Genomic DNA, 18,954 nt, shown 5'->3' with positions numbered 1-18,954 from the left:
TTTTGGGGATGGAATAGATCTTTTCCTCTTATGCCACCATGATTGGAAATTATCTTGCTGGTCCTGGGGCTTGAACTGTGGGTTGAATGCTATCCCTGAGCTTTGACTCAAGGTGAGCACTCAACCACGTGAGCCACAGTTTCACTTCCTGCTTTTCTTTTTTGGTTGTGCGGCTTGAACTCTGGGCCTGGGTGTTGTCCCTGAGCTCTTCAGCTCAAGGCTAGCATTCTACTCCTTGAGCAACAGCACCAGTTCCAGTTTTCTAGTGGTTAATTGAAGATAAGAGTCTCACAGTCTTAGTGTCCTGGCTGGCTTTGAATTGTGATCCTCAGATCTCACCCTCCTGGGTAGCTGGGATTACAGGTCTGAGCCACCACCCCCAGCTTTGCTTCCAGTTGTTTATGAGTGGTTTGTTAGAAGTTTCCTGCCTGGGTTGACTTTGAACCACTCTCCACAGATCTCAGCGTCCTCAGTTGCTAGGATTACAGGTATGAACCACTGGTGTCTGGCTGGTTAGGAATTTTTAAGGAAAACATTTTTTTAAACAATTGAGGCTGTCTATTCCCTAATAAAGTTATGGTTCAAATTAGCAATTGCTTTAAAACATTACAAGCTAGGTGCTAATGGCTTATGTGGGCAGCTCATGCCTAGTTACTCATTTAGTAACTAGGCTAGTAACCAGGTTCAGGCTTGGTTACTTAGGAAATTGAAATCTGAGGACATGTGATTCAAAGCTAACCTGGGTAGGAAAATCCATGGGACTCTTATCGCCAATTAACTACCAAAAGCTTAAGGGGAACTGGAGTTCAAGTTGGTGGAATGCCAGTCTTGAATGAAAAAGCTTGGGGACACTGAGTACCTGGTCTTCAAATTCAAGCCCCAGTACTGGCACTCAAACCAAAATAACAGAACAGAAGTAGCTCGCAAGGCAACTAGCTGTTTCTATGTGGTGGACCAACCTGTCTCAGAACTTGCAAAAGGAAGTGCTGGAATGTTCTCGACATCCCCGGACACTGAATTCCATTGTGTCTTGCCTAAGGTCTTGCAGTAACAGAAGGGGTTCTTGCTGTTTGCAGATGAAGATGACTGTGGGCTTAGCAGATGCAGCAGGCATGCCACCTGTGCCTCTGAAGGAGAGAATGCCACTTGTCGGTGTTTGCCAGGGTTTGCTGGTGATGGAAAAGCATGTTTTGGTAAGAGCCAGGGTCAAATACATGTATATGAAAATTTGTAAGCCAGAAATTCGCTTTGCGCTCCATGACTTGAAATCGCCAGAAAGATTTATGTAATGAGCAGATTTAAGTACGTTATTTGAGGTTAACTTAAAATAGATACATGCATAGAAAATGAGACAGACGGATATATTTACATACAATAGCAACACATATTTCAGTAAGTATATATTAAAACTATGCAATAAATGTGGGTGACGTTAGCAGGAGGAATTTATAATGAGCTCTAAAAGAGTGAATCTGAGTTCAGGACAAATTTGTAAATTTACCAATTTCAATGGAAACAGAACAATTCCTCCGAAAAGCATCATATACAAGTTCTAGTCAACCAAGAAGATTAAAAATGCTAAGTTAGTGATTACTGGGCAACAGTCTGGCCCGACTCCCTGGCAGTAAGTGATATATTTGCACCTACTTGGCTTTTGAGCAACTGAGAACTCTGGATAAATCATTTCAATTGTGGGCTTCAAAAGCTGTGTAACAGTGGTTTACAACTGTAGTCTGAGCAACCCAGGAAGCTAAGATCTCAGAATTGTGGTTCAAAGCCAGTCTAGACAGGAATGCCCATGAGACTTTTTGTCTCCAATTAACCAGTAAAGTACCAGAAGTGGAGGTATGGCTAAAGTGATAGAGTTCTAGTCTTGAGCAAAAAAAAAAGCTAAAATGAAGTGCCCAAGCCATAAGTTCAAGTCCCAGTACTGACACACATGCAAAATAAAAAAGTGGGCTTATATCTAAGAAACAAGGTCTGCATTCTGCCTCTGTATCATTCCATGCCAAGAGTGCTTGAGGATGTCTCTCATTCACACTTTTCTGCCCGCAGATATCGATGAATGCATCCTGGGTACCACGGCCTGCCCATCCGCCTCTTCCAAGTGTATTAATACTGAAGGCAGCTACGTGTGCCGGTGCTCAGAAGGCTATCAAGGCGATGGGATTCACTGTCTGGGTGAGAGGGCACAGAAGGAGGGTAGTGACGTGAAATCCGAAAATGTTATGAGTATGTTGGGCCAAAAGACTACAGCACGTGATTGAGTGACACACCTCTCAAATCTACGACAGGACTGTGCCAGCTGTTCTGATCTTAGGAATGTCCCCTTGTCTTTGGCTGTGACTGCACTAGCCAGCCTCCAGCCCCAGGGGGGCGTGTGTGTGTGTGTGTGTGTGTGTGTGTGTGTGTGTGTGTGATCCAATGTCTTGTTGGTGCTCTGTGGCTTCAGCCATCAGGAAGGACTAGAAAGTTTTTCTTTGTCAATGCATTTGGTGGCCAGAATGGAGAAAGCTACAGGGCCATTGTGGATTGCTGGGAAGTCACTGTTCCAGGGAGAAAGGGAGGCATAGTTTGGTGGCAGGTTTTATTGGGTATTTATTTATTGCGACTTGAGCTCAGAACCTGGGTGCTGTCCTGAACTTTTTATTTACTCAAGTTCAATGCTCTACCACTTGAGCCACAGCTGCACTTCCAGGTTTTTGGTGATTCATTGAAGATAAAGACTCTCTCATAGACTTTCTTGCCCAGATTGGCTTTGAACTTCGATCCTCAGATTTCAATCTTTTGAGTAGCTAGGATTACAGGTGTGAACTGTGAGTGTTTCACTTCGTCCAGTGTTTCTTGATTCAGTGGGACATTTAAGCCGCTACCAGTTGGCTACACGTATAGGGCGATGGCACTTGTTCTTGTCACCAGTGCCCCAGCCACAGTCTAGGTGGGTTCTGTGGGTGGGGAGTTAACCCAGGGAACTCTCAGCCATGACAGTACAAGTGGAGACAAGCTAAAGGCCACTGCGCCTAGGGCGGCAATTAGCTGAAGTTTCTCAAGGCGTTCCAAGTCCTCTTCGAATATTTTCCTTTTCCTCTTCTGAACACAAAACAAAACAAAATGAAACGAAATCTGTTCATAGCAAAGGCCAGATGCCCTGATAAGAAACTCAAATGATGGGAATTTCTCCCACATGGAAGGTTCAAGATGAAATATATATATCAATCACGACTATCCATTTTCTAGATCTGGTTGGCTTAACCCGGACCTTTATCAGACTAGTCCACAGACATCTGAAACACTCTTGAAGTACATACTTGGCTGTCAGTTAGGAAAATGTCAGAGTTCCAATTAAGCAGTCTCATAGAGAATTTAGACAAACAGACTTCATATATCATTTCCTTTGAAGAGCAAAGAAGGTATACTTTCTGGAATATTTAAACTCAGTAAAATTTGGATTTTATTTTTATTACTAACCCATCTCTTTCTAATATTAAGCATGCCCCAGGTGTTATGGTCCTGTATGTCTGGTTAGCATAGAATTCTCTGGCACTTGGAAGCCACAGGTCTGTCTGTCTGTCTGTCTCTCTCTCTCTCTCTCTCTCTCTCTCTCTCTCTCTCTCTCTCTCTCTCTCTTAGGGTGTTTCTGTGTTTCTTTCTTTCTCCTCTCTCTTTCTCTCTCTCTCTTTTCTCTTTCCTTCCCCCCTCCTTCCATAGATGAATCTATAGATGAAATGCTTTGAACTGCCTGGCACTTATTCCTGACAATAGTTTGCGTTTCTTGGCCAAGAGTACATCTTTGTTTTGTTTTCTGGAAGAGGTTCCCTCTCCTTCTCCCAAGGTGAGAGAAGATTTATAAACTTGAGATTACAACAGAAAGCCTGGGTAGGAAAATAAACAAAATCATGAAGAAACACAAGGAAGCCTCTGCTGAACCATTTGGGTAGGAGAGACTCAAGGTGGTAAATGTGCCATCAGTGCCTCTGGGGTGACAACTAGGACTCCCTGGAGAAAATAACCTGAAATCAAAACAGCTGTGATATTTGGGCACACATCATGAGAGAAGGGAAAAGCAAAAACAAAAACAAAACACCAGGAAAGCTTAGAATGGGGAGAAAGATCTGAGGTGTTGGGCAAGATTTCATGGAGGAAATATCATTAAGAGGGGACTGTGGGGGCAAGTCCTAATTAAGTAGAAGTATGAAGGACTTGGAGTATTCTGGGATGAGCAAAGAAAATGACTTATCTGGGGAAAAGGAAATGGTAGTACTAAGTGCAAGCACTGGGGAGTAGCATATGCCATAACCAAGTACCATAGAGTAGGTGAAGGTAGGACTTGGCTTTCTCACCATTCCGGAAGCTAGAATTCCTGGATAAAGGTTCTAGCTGGGTTGATTCTGGTAAAAGGAAAGGAGAAAGGAAAGAGGGGGAAGAGACAAAGCCTGAGAGAGAGACATAGAGGAGAAAGCAGTAAAGGGAGGAAGGCAGAGGAGGAGACATGGAAGAGAAAGTATTCTCTGCTTTGGTATATCTTACTGATCTTTTAAGGGCATCAGTTCTATTAGATGAGGGTTCTACCCTTCTGACTTCATTTAACCTTGAAGTCCTATCTCCAGAAAGTCTCTCTGAGATCTAAAGATTCAACTCATGAACTTGTGAAGAGACAGGTCAGTCGCTATTAGCTAGGATGGGCTCTATTATACTAAACTCTGAGGCTCATTCATTCACATTTTCCTCCCTTGGGTTGGCTCTTCTAAATCTTCTAACAGCTATAATTACGAGAAGTCAAAAAGAAAAAGGGGCGGGGGCGAGAGTTTGGCCTAGTGGTAGAGTGCTTGCCTAGCATGCACGAAGACCTGGGTTCGATTCCTCGGTACCACAGATGTAGCAAAAAGCCAGAAATGGTGCTGTGGCTCAAGTGGTAGACCCTAGCCTTGAGAAAGTCCAAAGACAGTGCTCAGACCCTGAGCTCAAGCCCAAGACTGGCAAAAAAAAAAAAGAAGAAAGAAAAAGGAAACAGGTGAATTAATTTTAATTTTATTAAGCCATACTCAAATATATCTAAGGTATTTCACTTTAATTATGTAAAGTGTGATCGGATAGCGTGTGTGTGTTGTTTGATTCTAAGTCTTCAAAATCTGGTATGTGTTTTACAAGTACAGAACAGGCTAGAGGTATTAGGAGCTCAGAACTCAGAACTCCAGTGTGGCAATGGCCGCCAGATGGTATCCACTGCCCTAGGTCACAGAGGGAGCCCTAAGGACATAAAGGTGAGGGCAGCAGTAGTTGAGGGAGGAAAAGATGGGTCACTGGGGGAAGAAAAAGGGGAGATGATGAATTTGTGTAGTGTATGTGTATGTAAACAACAAAAGCATTCTCTTTGGTAGAACATTCTACTTGATACCATAGTGTTCTGTTTGATATGGATTTCAATGTTTGCCAGGAGATTGTTTTTGTCTCCAGAAGAAGGGAAGTCTACCCTTCTGTGGGGAGCCTAGAACACAGGAACAGGAGTATAGTCGGGACCCATTTCATCTGTCTTTTGTCTGATTAGCCATGATGCCCTAAAGCTTCTTAGAAGCTGCTGCAGCATGGTCAAAGGGGAAGATGGCCGTGTGCCAGGATGTTGTGGTAGCATGACCCTCTTCCTCCTCCGTGTCCCTCTTTTCTCATTCCCACCCCTGCTCTCCTGACAGATGTGGACGAGTGCAAGCTGGGTTTTCATGGCTGTGGAGAGAATGCTGACTGCCTGAATACGGAGGGAGGCTACATATGCCTGTGTGCAGGCAGCTTCTCTGCCCCTGGGCTGCCTTGTCCTGGTAGGTGGAGCGGAGGGAGAGGCCCCGTGGGAGGGGCCTGTGCCTGAGTGAGTCCAGAAATCATTCTCATCAGGCTGCAGAGCAGGGTTGATTCTGGGCTGGAGAACGCCACGAGGTCCAGGCTTCCTTCATTTATTAACATCTGGAATAAATCCTTGTCATTATGATTACTCCTTGGGCACATAGGTAGTTTTTTCTTTAGCTATATGAATAATCCTCTGAATGGTAAAATCGATTTCTGAGATTGTTGGGAAAAAAGTGATATTTTTTTTGTTGTTTGTTTATTTTTGCCTAGAGTGGCTTCAAACTGTGATCCTCAGATCTCAACTTCCCAAATAGCTAGGATTACAGGCATGATGAGCCAATGACTGAGGCCTGGTAAAGTTTTTCCTCTATATCCAGTCAGAGGTTGTTGGGTGAGACCTTTGTAAAGCTGACATCAGTGTTTCTGGGGGACAGATGGACTTTTTGTGCATGATGAACAGTCAAATTCATATGGTGATTCGGGACGAGCCATTCTCTCACTTGCTTCCAACATGCTTTCTAACAGAGGACCTAAGGAAAGAGAGGTGGGGTGGAGTAAAAAGTATTGTTAACCCTGATAGTTTGTGTCTCTAAAAGACACTACATCTAAAGGACAAACTACAGTATTGGGGAACACTAGTCCTGGTGTTGATACATGAAAAAGCACTTTAGAAAATAAAAGTAATATCTTTGATTCTTCCAGATTCAACGTCACCCTCTCCTCTTGAGGAAAATGGCCGCCCTCTGGTCAGGAATAGTTACCCTGAATGTCCACCTTCCCATGACGGGTACTGTCTCCATGATGGCGTGTGCATGTATGTCGAGGCAGTGGACCGCTATGCCTGCAAGTAAGCTAAACTATGTTTCATTGTGTGTGTGTGTGTGTGTGTGTGTGTGTGTGCGCGCGCGCGCGTGCACGTGCACCAGTATTGGGGCTTGAACTCGGGGCCTGGGCACTGTCACTTAGTTTTTTTCTACTCAAGGCTGGAGTTCTACCACTTGATTCACAACTCCACTGCAAGCTTTTTGATAGTTAACTGGACAGAAGAGTCTCATGGGCTTTCCACACTGGCTTCAAACTGAGATCCTCAAACAAAGCTTAGTCTCCTGAGTAGCTAGGATTACAGGTGTGAGCCACCAGCACGAGGCTCGACAAACACTTTTACACTCTGTTTTTGTTTTATCATAAAATCTCCACAAAAGGCCATATTTTCCTGATACTATTTTAACCCTATGAAATGACAAGCGTGTAGTTAACACAGCTAAGGACCTGTCATCAAAAAGTAATATTTAAACTATCGTCAGCATTTGTGGTGTCTGAACCATAACCTTGTTTCTAAATTGTACATTTAATTAAAAAATGTAGTTTAATCAAACATTCAATCCTTCCCTCCTTTGTCCTGCTGATTCCACCTTATGTTTGATTAATTCCATAATAAGTAACCTCAGGCAGTGCTTGTAGCCCGACTCTCTTGGAAACAGTTCTTGGCATCTTTTCCCACAGGAAAGCCTTCTTTGTTATTTGGCTCGAGGAATAGAGTTTTTCCTGGGAGACAGGAACCCTGGGCCATTCTATGACTCAGAAGAAGAACATCTGTCATCTCCATGTTTCAGTGCTTCTCTGAGCTTTCCTAGCCTAGAGTCTAAAGAGTTCCCAAGCCTCTGGAGCTCCAAAAATGTCCTGGTTCGTTCTGACTGGGTCTTAGCCTAAAATGTCTTCTCACAGGCCAGCCCGCTTCTCCAGAGATGTAAGGTTTCTTGATGACAGACTCAGATGGCTGTGTCAGTTTGAAAATGACTACAGATTCTAGCTTTCAGTTTCCAATTGTTGACACACTACACCACCACATATGAAAAGGTCTTGTTTACCTTCTTTTAATCTGGAATGTCTTAAAATTATTTGGTCATGGAGAACTCAAGCTTATTTGGCCTGGTGGTCTTTTGTTTGGTTAAGAAGAAGAAGAAATGAACAATTTAAATAATCCCTAATTTATTCCCACCCCTTGTCAACTGTCCTCACTGCTGGCTCTTGTAAGGTGCTTAAACTCACAGCTTCATCTTGGTCATATGATTTACATATTGCTCAAGACCTCCAAATCTTGGAGAGGGTCAGAAGTATGGCCCATTCACACCCTGTGGTCTAAAAGTGTCCACTACACAGAACTAATTTGAAATACATAGAATGAAAGATAGCTAGAAGTAAAACAGTACGCCCAAGAGCAAGGAGAGAAGGAAGCAGCTGAAACTACGGTATGGAAGTAGAATAATGACACCCGTTACTCTGTTTAAGGAGCGGGAGGAAGACTAAGAAGGAGTGCTAGAAGGTGTGAATTTGATCAAAGTACATTATAGGGGGTGTACAGAAATGTTACAGGAAAGCCCCTTTACCCAAAAATAATCTACACTAATAACAGGGAGAGAGACAAGGAGAGGGGAAAGAAAAGAAAGAAAGAAAGATGGTGAGAGAGAGAAAAAAAGAGAGAGGATGAATATTGAGAGGAGTTGAGGGGAGGAGAGGAAAGGAATAGTGTTCAATAGAGCCTGAAATTACCTGGCAGTCTTTCATGCATCTACCTCAGGTCTTGCCCCTAATTGCATGAACAGTTCTAGGATAATTTTCCACAGGTAACTAGGGCTTATAGCCCTTTGGGAAACAGCGGGGTGTGGTAGGAAGATTATGGTTTTTCACATTAGAGGGCCATTTGAATAAATCTGTCATTCATTAGCAGGATGCCCTTGTACTGATTATTCCTTTGAGCCTCAGTTTCCATACCTGTTCAATGGGAGCACACCATCAAGCTTCACATTGAAGTTGCATGGTGCCATGCATATACTTCATAAACACTCATCCCTCTTTCTCCTTCCTCTAAAAGTGACTTTTATAACAAATGGTGAAGGTAGGACTGGACTCCAGATCTTCTGGAACTTTCTCCAGTGCTTCTTTCATGCTGCCTCTTCCTCTTACATGAGAGCTGGTGTCCATTGTGGGACTTCTTCTCATGGGTGGGGGCCTGGGATGGACTGGATGTGACTCCAGGGCCAGAAGAGATTGGTAATAGGCCGTTTGGAAAGTGGGTGCTCTTGTAAACAATCAAGAGAATGCCAGTGTCAACCTAACAGTTCCACCTTGTTTGTGAAAATAACCACACCCAGTAGATGGCAGCATTGTTTCACTTACATTCAAGAGTCAACAGTCGACACCAGTGCTCATTCTAATAGCTATTTCAATAGTCTGTTCCGGGGTGAATAACCCTTGGTTTTCTTCCAAATAGTTTGTTCCTCCTTGAAAGAAAAGTAGGGGACATTTTAAGCCTCCTTGCACAATCTTTTGAAGTTCAGAAAAATTGAGAAGAAAATAGGCAAAGGCTTGATACCTCTTAAGCTGGTAATGTTTATTATTAGTATTTTTTTAATGAAAGAACTATTCCTTCCAGTTTGGAGGTCATGTTTTCTGCCATGGTACTATGTGAGGTTTCATTGTTTTGTTTTGGCCAGTACCAGGCTTTGAGGCCTTGAACTCAGGACCTTGTACCTGCTTGGCTTATTTGCTAAGGCTAGTGCTCTATCTCTTGAGCCATGCCTAGTCCCAACTTTTGACTGATTAATTGGAAATGAATTAATTAGAAATGGAGTCTCTCGGACTTTTCTACCCAAGGCTGACTTTGAACCATGATCATCCGGATCTCTGCCTTCTGAAAAGCTATAATTACAGGTGTGAGCCACTGGTACCTGACTGAACACATTCATTTTTTTATAGTCTGGTTGTAAGTGAGGAACTTTGACTTCAGGGTCTTCCTTTGACGCTCATTGCAATGTGGCCCAAAATTTCTTTCTGAAACTCTCCTGATTCTTAGGGGAACATTGCTTTGTGTTGGTTTTAAAAGTTGGTCCTTAGGATTTTAGCACAAGAGGAACCGATCTTTAATCAAGGTTCTCCAATGCAGACAGGATGCAAAGAATCCCTCATCCGTCCCAGCATGGACTGAATGAAGGAGAAATCCCAGCTGCATTCATGTTCTAACCATGTTGCTCCCAGCAGACCTGGCATGGGTTTTCCATCTCTGTGAGCACATGGGGTTGAGCCTGGAGATGCTGAGGTTGACAGCCAGTTACTGAGTGGGCAAAACAGCAAGCCTTCTCTGATGACCTGTGTTTGTGTGTTGTCACAGCTGCGTGGTGGGCTACATCGGGGAGCGATGTCAACACAGAGACTTGCAATGGGAGCTGCGTCATGCAAGCCATGGGCAGCAGCGGGATATCACCGTGGCGGCCGTCTGTGTGGTGGTGCTGGTCCTGCTGCTTGCTGTGGGATTGTGGGGGGCGCGCCTCTACAGGTGAACCTTTCCTTCCATTGCTACTTGAAGCTTCCTCCATCCTGGCCTTCTGAACTACGTCTATAGACACAAGACATTTACAAAATCGAATAGCAGAGATTTGGGATTGGGTAAACTGGCAGTACTGGTGATTTGAACTCGGGATTTCAGGCTTGCTAGGCAGGTACCCTACCACTTGAGCCATGCCCCCAGCCTTTTTTGCTTGCATTCCTTTTCCAATAAGATCTCATTTTCTGTCCAAATTGGCCCAGACTTTGATCTTCCTATTTATGCTTCCCATATGGCTGAGCTAAAAAGTGCATGGCCTTAGCCTTTTCTTGATGGAACCTCACATACTGTTTACCCAAACTGGCCTTAAGCCCATGATTCTCCAGGTCTCTACCCCTCAAACAGCTGCGATGGTTGGTGGAAGCCATTGCACTCAGAGGGTGAATTCTCCTGTTTTTGTTTTGTTTTTTCTTTTTTATGCCCAGGATTTCCACTATCTTGAAACAATGGTGCTTTTATTTCCCCTTGTTCAGTGTAAGTCTTTGCCCATACATAAGGTAAATGGCTATTTACTCACTCATCTATGCATTTTTGAGGTGTAGGGTGTGGAAATTAGGACCTAATATGTGCTAGGCAGGTTATCTTCACCAAATTACACCTCAAGTCATATGAATTTAATTCTCATAATGAATTTGGACATCCTGCTTTTTCCTTTAAGGAGCATCTCTCTCTCTCTCTCCCCCTTCCCCCCCCCCCCCCCCGCCTTCCCTGGTATAAGTATAATCTTATGGTTGCCTTCTATTATGTTAAAGAAAAGTGTCATTCCTAACTTGCAAGGAACTTCTCAATCCTTTGATTTTATATTTTCAGTTCATTTGAATTGTTAAAAAAAAAAAACACCCTGATTAATCACGTCCATTTCTTTAAATCAGCCCTGTGGTTTTACACCTGTAATCCTAGTTACTCAGGAAGCTGAGATCTCAGAATTGAGGTTCAAAGGCAGTCTGGGCAGACAAATCCTCAAGAATCTCATTTCCAATTCACCAGCAAAAAGCCCCAAGTAGAAGTATGGCTCAAGTGGTAGAGCACTAGCCATGAGTAAAACAGCCAAGCAAGAAAGAGTGCAAGGCCCTGAGTTCAAGCCTCAGTGCCAGGACACACACACACACACACACACACACACACACACACACACACACACACACACACACATTTACAAAGCCACTAGGTTAGAGTGCTGCTCATTTTCTATTTTCCTTGAAAGTAAGATTGGATCCCCTACCGCTATCAATATGAACAAACATTTTATGTTTTGTTAAAGTTTGTGCTGGACAAAAATCAGTCACAAAAGTTTTGGGTTCAAAGGGACTTTCTAGAATTCTCTAGTTCAATCATATCATTTCATATCCAAGAACCCACTTCCCACAAAGATCTCAGTTCTGTGGGAATGAACAGGCTACCTGCTGCCAGCTGCAGACCAAAACTCAACCACAGTCACAGGCGCTCCCCAAACCCTGTGGAAATTTCAACAGAAAGAGCCAAAATGCTCCTACTGAGAGCTTACTGTATCCTAGTTTGATGATTAAAAAGCAGGTTCAACTCCCCTCCCTTAAGTACATTGTACACAGTCCCTTATTCATTTTCTTGACTATAAAATAGGGACAAGGATAGTGTTTATCTCAAGGGCTGATGTGAGTTTGTGTTCATCTAAGTCAAGGTTTATCATAGGCTGACATATCAAGTTAAATAAATGCTATATGTCTAATTATGATGATTTACTGTGAATAATAATATTTCTAGTAGGAAGATTTTCCAAGACCTTTATTATCACATCCAGAGAGACAAGATTCTTGAACATAAACTTGAACATTTTTTTATCGTGTGTGTGTGTGTGTGTGTGTGTGTGTGTGTGTGTGTGTGTGTGTGTGCAGGGCCTGGCCACTGACCTTTTATGCTCAAGGCTAGCACTCTACCACTTGAGCTACAACGCTACTTCTGGATTTTTTTTGGTGGTTAATTAGAGATAAGGGTCTCACGGACCTTCCTGTCTGAGCTGGCATTAAACCACATTTCTCAGATCTTAGCCTTCTGGGCAACTAGGATTATAGGGGCGAGCCACTTGCACCAGGCTCAGAACTCTTTTTCCTTCCATTGCAATACATCTAAAGTACACACCAGTATCTGCAGACCTATGGCTATGACAAGGTGTGGTCCAGGGTCCTTGTTTCCTGCCAGGCATTTTCAGCTATGTGCTGATTGCTTGTGTACTATCAGTAGATCTTGGTGAAATAGTCTCTCCTGAAAAGGAGGGTTGTTTTGTTTTCTTTTGAGACTGTCTCATAGTTGACTTTATCTCAGGGCTCGGAAACAGCTGTTGAAAAACCCAAAGAATCCTTGTGAAGACCCAAGAAATGGTGTGAGTGACAGTGGTATGAGTGGCAGTGGGCCAGCCAGCAGCGAGACCGAGAGGCCTTCTTCCCAGCCATGGGTAAGTTAACCCAAGTGAACAAAGCTAGAAATCGAAGGGCCTGCATTTAAACCATGGTGCTAGGGGGCGGTGATGAGGGTGGGGAGCATGGAAAGGAACCCATCAGAATTACCCAGACATATAGACCCATTTTTGCTATCATGTATCTTCTTTCTATAACTCAGATTTTTATGTGTGGTATGTTGTCTTCACTGTCTGGAAATTCATCCAAATTTCAGAGGGAGCTGTTAAAAAAACTCAAGATGCTGCTGCTCATTTTCTTAATATTTCTTTCTTACAACATTGTTAAATCCCAAAACTTAAATAGCAAGTTTGTTGCCTGATTCAGCAACTATGAGTACAGGATGCTCAATCCACATCTATGACAAAATAACATCCTTCAAGTTAAACTCAAAGTCAAAACTAGCCACTGCCTTCGGGGTGTTTGGCATTTCCTGCCTGTGGGGTGTTCTGCATGTATTTGTCAACTCTACATTTTTCCGGGAGAGCAGAGCTAAAAAGAGGCTTCAAGACCCACACCTATAACTGGTCTGAGGCCACTAGAAGACAGAAATGAGGCAGGCTAAACTCTCCACACTTTCAAGAGAACTGCCATTTCCAGAAATGTATGTGGGGCCTAATCCAGTGGAGGTGTGGCATGCTGGTGCTATTAGAACTAGTACATATTGCGGAAGAGCCTGGAGTAAGTAGCGGGCCCAGGGAGGGCTACAACCTTAGGAAATTCCACTAGGGTTGGACACCTGTAGTTCACACCTGTAATCTTAGCTACTCAGGAGGCTGAGGCCTGAGATTTGTGGTTCTAAGCCTGCCTGAGCAGCAAAGTCCACGACACTCTTATCCACAATTAAATATTTCCCCCCCTCCAAAAAAAATGCTGAATTGAACTGTGGCTCAAGTGGTAGAGCACTAGCCTTGCGGATAAAAAAAAATCCCAGAGATGAGTTCAGGCCCCAGCATTAGCACAAAATTAAAAAAAAAAAGAAAGAACTTTGGGGGGCCACAGTATTCTAGGACCTTCCTACATCATCCCCCATCTCCCAGCCTCCACCACAGCGTGCATGCACAGAGAACAGCAGCCTTCCCGCCCTGTGGGAAACATCTGTCCCCAACAGCTGTTTGGTATTATTGTTGTTGTTTTTTAAGCTGAACTTGAGTACGGAGCAAATAGCAGTCATAGGCCTTCATATCCCACTCACCTCCAGCAAGACCCTGAATGCCTGTGAATCTCCAGTTCCTTTGGTACCCACTCAGTAATATTCCTTCTGTCTGTAAGGGCCCTCCTTGTGGAAATCTAGGAGGCTTCCAATGTTGGGCATGCTCAGTTCTTAACTGCCTCCTGACATCTTGGGTCTCTCAATTACCCACTCCTACTTGACAGGTTATAGTGGTGGCATTCATTCAGCTATCAGATGGTAGGTTTAATTCATCTCATTTAAATCATGGGGAGAAAGAGCATGCGATCTGTGTGTGCATGTGTGTGTGTGTGTGTGTGTGTGTGTGTGTGTGTGTGTGTGTGTGTGTTTAAAAGAGAGAGGGGGGAATAGGATGAAAATCACTTACTGTTGTCGTGAGCAGCGGGTTGGCTTAGAGCTGTGCCTGTGAGTAAGTGCCAACCCTCCAGGCTTTCCTTGCTGTCATCCACAATGACTGCCCAGGTCTGAGTGGGTGGGAGAAAGTAGAACACCCAAGCTAGATGAGGAGCAATGGAAACAAATCTGCTTCCATCAGCTGCCTTCTCCAACCAGGCCCTGGATTCTGGGGCCTGTGTGCTCTGGCAGACAGGCCCGTTGATAGGAAATCTGCAGTGCACATTTTCACTGGGGCCAGGCATCAAGAACCTGCAACCGGAAACAACAGATCATGCATTGGTTTTCTTATGTGTCACAGTGGAGACTGGAAGGAGGGAGATACAAAGGGCGAAACATATTATGAGAAAAAGAATATAAACAGCACACCTGCAGGAGAGTCACCCTGCCATTAGCCACATTCCCTCCCTCTCTCATGGACTTCTTCATCTTTCTTATACGTGTGTGTGTGTGTGTGTGTGTGTGTGTGTGTGTGTGTGTATGCGCATGTGTGTGCAATCCTGGGACTTGAACTCAGGCCTGGGGACTCTCTTTAAGCTTTTGTGCTCAAAGCTAGCTTTGTACCATTGAACAGCTCCCCTTCTGGCTTTTGGGTGGTTAATTGGGGATTAGAGTCTTACAGACTTATCTTCCTTGGCTGACTCTGAACCATGATCCTCAAATCCCAGTCTCTTCAGTTGCTAAGATTACAGGCATGAGCCACCAGTACCCATCCCCTCTTATTCTTTTCTCAGTGAGACACACAGGCAACAAGACTCTCCCTCTTTTTTTTTTTTCTGGTATGGGACTTGAACTAAGAGCCTCACACTTGCTCAGCTTTCTTGTTCACAGCTAACAGCCATCTCCATTCCAGCTTTTTGCTGGTTAATAGGAGATGGATGTCCTAAAGACTCATTATTTTATGTATACATCTATCAGCTGCTGGGGCTTGAAATCTTGGCCTGGGCACTGTTTCTTAAGGGTAGTTCTCTACCATTTGAACCATGGCTCTACTTCTGACTTTTTGGTGGTTCACTGGAGATCAGAGTCTCACAGATTTTCTTGCCCTTGGCTGGCTTTGAAAAGGCAGGTGTGTGTCTCTAGCCCCCAGTGCTCCTCTTCCCTTTCCCTTGAGTTCTGAACTCCCTCCTGTGAGTCTCTTACCCCTCTCCCCCAGACTGCCCTACATCAGAACAACTGGACCATCCTTTCCCTGGGCTACTGATTGACAAGAAAGAATGTCACCAGGCTGCGTCCTTTGTCCTGGAGCCTGGCTGTTTCTCTTCTTCCCTTTCACATCTGATCTATTTTAATATCTTACCTATCTAGCATGACTACAAGCCATGAGCTCTGCTCAGCTGGCATAGCAGGAACACAATCTCTTTTGGACAATCCAAATAATGGCAGAAGTAATCCTTTTGTTGATTGAAGGGACATGTTTTTGTTGCCTGTGCCTCCTTTTTCAATTTCTGGTTCCCAAGCTCTTCAACCATGAGAAAGCATGTGATGGATCTCAGCCAAATAGTTGCACTTCCAGTTGTTCAGACCTATTTGTGATTATGAATTACTCAGAACCTGGCTGCATGTTTAAATGAGTTATATAAATATAAATATATATACACATATATTACAAACATAGGTTTGAAAAAGCAGATGTATTTATGTAACATTATCTGACCTACTAGCAATACTTAATATTTATGTATGAGTTCTTTTTTCTTAGCAGTACTGGTGGTTTGAACTCAGAGTAACTCCCTTTCTAGGCAGGCTTTTTTTTTTTTTTGCTTTAGTTTCCTGTGTGTGTGTGTGTGTGTGTGTGTGTGTGTGTGTGTGTGGTGTTTGTGTGTGTGTGTGCCAGTCCTAGTGCTTGAACTCAGGGCCTGAGTGCTGTCCCTGAGCTCTTTTGTACCACTCGAGGCATATGCCCATTTCTGGGTTTTCATTTTATTTTTGTTTTTGGTGATTAGTTGGAGATAAGAGTCCCATGGACTTTCCTGCCTGGACTGACTTCAAGCACAATCTTTAGATCTCAGTCTCCTGAGTTGCTTGGCTTATAGGCATGATCCACAGGCACCTTGCTTGCTTTGGCTATTTTTTTTTTTTTTTTGCCATTCCTGGGGCTTGAACTCAGGGCCTGCGCACTGTCCTTTGACAATTTTTTCTTAAGGCTAGAGCTCTGTCATTTGAGCCACAGCACCACTTCAGGCTTTTTCTGAGTAGGTGGTACTGCAGAATCAAGCCCAGGGCTTCACGTAGGCTAGGCAAGCACTCTACCACTAGGCTACGCTCCCAGCCTGCTTTGATTATTTTATAAATCATTTTTTACATAGTCTTATACTTTTTCCCAGTTGCAAACCATGATCATCCCACGTAAGCGCTCAAGTAGCTGGAATTATAGATCTGCCCTATTACCTCTGGCTTGTTTGCTGAGCTGGAGATCGTCACTTACTTTTTGCTGGGGTGAGCCTCAAACCCCAATCCTTCTGATCTTCACTTCCCAATTAGCTGGAATTATAGACCTAAACCACTGTCTATGGCTAAGATTCTTTTTGGTGGGAATAGAATTTGAACTCAGGGCCTTTTGCTTGCTAGGAAGGCCCTAGCCTCTGTTTGCTCTGGTCATTTTGATCTAGCACCTCTTTTTCAATGCCCAGGCTCACATCTGACTGAGCTGTTTCTTTTTTCTTTTTTTTTTTTTTTGCCAGTCCTGGGCTTGAGCTCAGGGCCTAAGCCCTGTCCTTGGACTTTCTCAAGGCTAGATCTCTACCACTTGAGCCTCAGCACCACTTCCGGCTTTTTTTTTCTATGTATGTGGTACCAAGGAATCGAACCTGGGTCTTCATGCATGCTAGGCAAGCACTTTAACCACTAGGCCAAACTCCCGGCCCATGACTGAGCTGTTTCTATTTTATAGTCCCCACAGTAACTAAAATGACTGATGGTACCACTGTGCCAACTTCTTCTATTCAGATAGAGTCTTGGGATCGTTTTTTGTTTTGTTTTGTTTTCTGTCTGGGCTGGCCTGGAACTGTGATTCTTCTGATCTTAGCCTTCCATGTCACTAGAATGTCAGGTGTGGGCACCTTGCCTAGCTATTAATGGAGAAAGGAGCTCATGAACTTTCTTTTGCCCAGGATGGTTTTGAACCATGAGCTTTCCTATCTCCTATGTCCTATTTCCTGAACAGCTAGGATTACAGGAATGAGCCACTGCCCAGCTTGGGTTCTTTTTTAAAATTTTATTTTATTTTTATTATGAAGGTGATTGTAGAGGGATGGATTCTTATATTATAGTATAACAGGAATAACAGGTCCAAATGTCAGGATTCCAAAGTTAGAATGGATTTCTCTATGAAGAAAATGCAAGGTAGTACCTAACTGCTTTAATAGAAAGCAACACAGGTTCCTAGATACAAAAGAATCTTTCATTGGCCAGAGAGATAAACTTAACAGTGTCTTTCTTTACACTTTTTTTTTGCCAGTCCTGGGTTTGAGCTGAGCACTGTCCTTGGACTTTCTCAAGGATAGGGCTCTACCACTTGAGCCTCAGCACCACTTCTGGCTTTTTTCTATGTATGTGGTACCAAGGAATCGAACCTGAGTCTTCGTGCATGCTAGGCAAGCACTTTAACCACTAGGCCAAACTCCCGGCCCTTTCTTTACACTTTTATCTTCATTTGTGTCCATACTGAAGCTTGAACTTGGGGCCTGGGTACTGTTCCGAACTTTCTTTTTGCTTAAGATTGGCACTCTACTACTTGAGCTACAGCTCCATTTCAGTGTCTTGGTGATTAATTTCCTGATCAGGCTGGTTTTGAACCATGATTCTCAAGTCTCAGTCTGAGTAGCTAGGATTACAGGTATGAGCTATTGGCATCTTTGACTCTCCACAGAATGAATGCCATGGAGCTATAGAACTGGATTCATGCACCTTGAGATGATGGTGAAGTACAATAATAATAATAATAATAATAATAATAATAATAATAATATTCTCACTCCCTTTTTCCTCCTGCAGTTTGTGATTGTAGAGGAAAACCAAGTCTTCGGGAACAGGAGTCAACCCATTGTGGGCAAGAAATGCCAGCCAGCAGAGGCGGGGCCTGGAGAGCAGTTCTTTTTACCTGGATCCTGAGTGCTTTCTCATCAAAGGGCTCATCTGACCACCCAACAGTAATGATGATTGTATAAGCTATGTACACAGCTGGCTGTGTTGAGACACCAGAGGGTTTTAGAGAAACAAATTTGGACTATAGTTCTATCCTTCGGGGGTCACTGCGTTCACACAAAACTTTAGCCATGGCACAACTATCTTCTAGACGACGTTGAGCAAGGCTACCTTGAGAGCTTTTCCTTGCCTTGCATTAGGCAGGGCTTGAGGTCACTTGTTGATCTATCTTCAAGTCATTCAGTGACCTAGTTGATGGTCAGAAGCCATTCCTGTGAGAGGAAATGGACTTGGAATTGCCCTTGGGGAGCTTCAGGGGTTTCAGTCTTATCAGGGGCTAGATACCAGGTAGGACACTCGCTGTCCATGATGCCCAGCCAGGTAAAATCAACTCAAGCTCTCAACCTCTTCTGAAACTCAGTCTGGGTCAGGTAGATCTAGAGTCAGGCATCCTTTAATGGAATACTTTTGCCAAGGGTTGTGTTAGGATCAACTTTTGGGGACTGAATCCCACCTATCATCATTCTTTTTGTGTGTGTGGGGTATGGGGGCAGTAGTGGAGCTTGAACTCAGGGCTT

General features: G+C 43.7%; 1 protein-coding gene across 1 annotated transcript in view; it reads left to right on the top strand.

The window, feature by feature from the left end:
- Egf (epidermal growth factor) overlaps window positions 1-18,736 on the top strand; it is a 61,307-nt gene extending 42,571 nt beyond the window's left edge. The window contains exons 17-23 of the mRNA XM_090356685.1: window positions 1,077-1,193; window positions 2,056-2,181; window positions 5,688-5,810; window positions 6,538-6,682; window positions 10,004-10,168; window positions 12,515-12,644; window positions 18,227-18,736. Coding sequence (XP_090212811.1) covers window positions 1,077-1,193; window positions 2,056-2,181; window positions 5,688-5,810; window positions 6,538-6,682; window positions 10,004-10,168; window positions 12,515-12,644; window positions 18,227-18,343 — 923 coding nt within the window. The 3' untranslated portion in view covers window positions 18,344-18,736. The remainder of the gene's footprint in view (window positions 1-1,076; window positions 1,194-2,055; window positions 2,182-5,687; window positions 5,811-6,537; window positions 6,683-10,003; window positions 10,169-12,514; window positions 12,645-18,226) is intronic.
- The last annotated feature ends 218 nt before the right edge of the window (window positions 18,737-18,954 follow it).

This window comes from Megascapheus bottae, chromosome 23, assembly GCF_031878675.1.
Source record: "Megascapheus bottae isolate mThoBot1 chromosome 23, mThoBot2.hap1, whole genome shotgun sequence".
Taxonomy (NCBI): Eukaryota; Metazoa; Chordata; class Mammalia; order Rodentia; family Geomyidae; genus Megascapheus; species Megascapheus bottae.
This window is presented reverse-complemented; position numbering and strand designations above follow the sequence as displayed.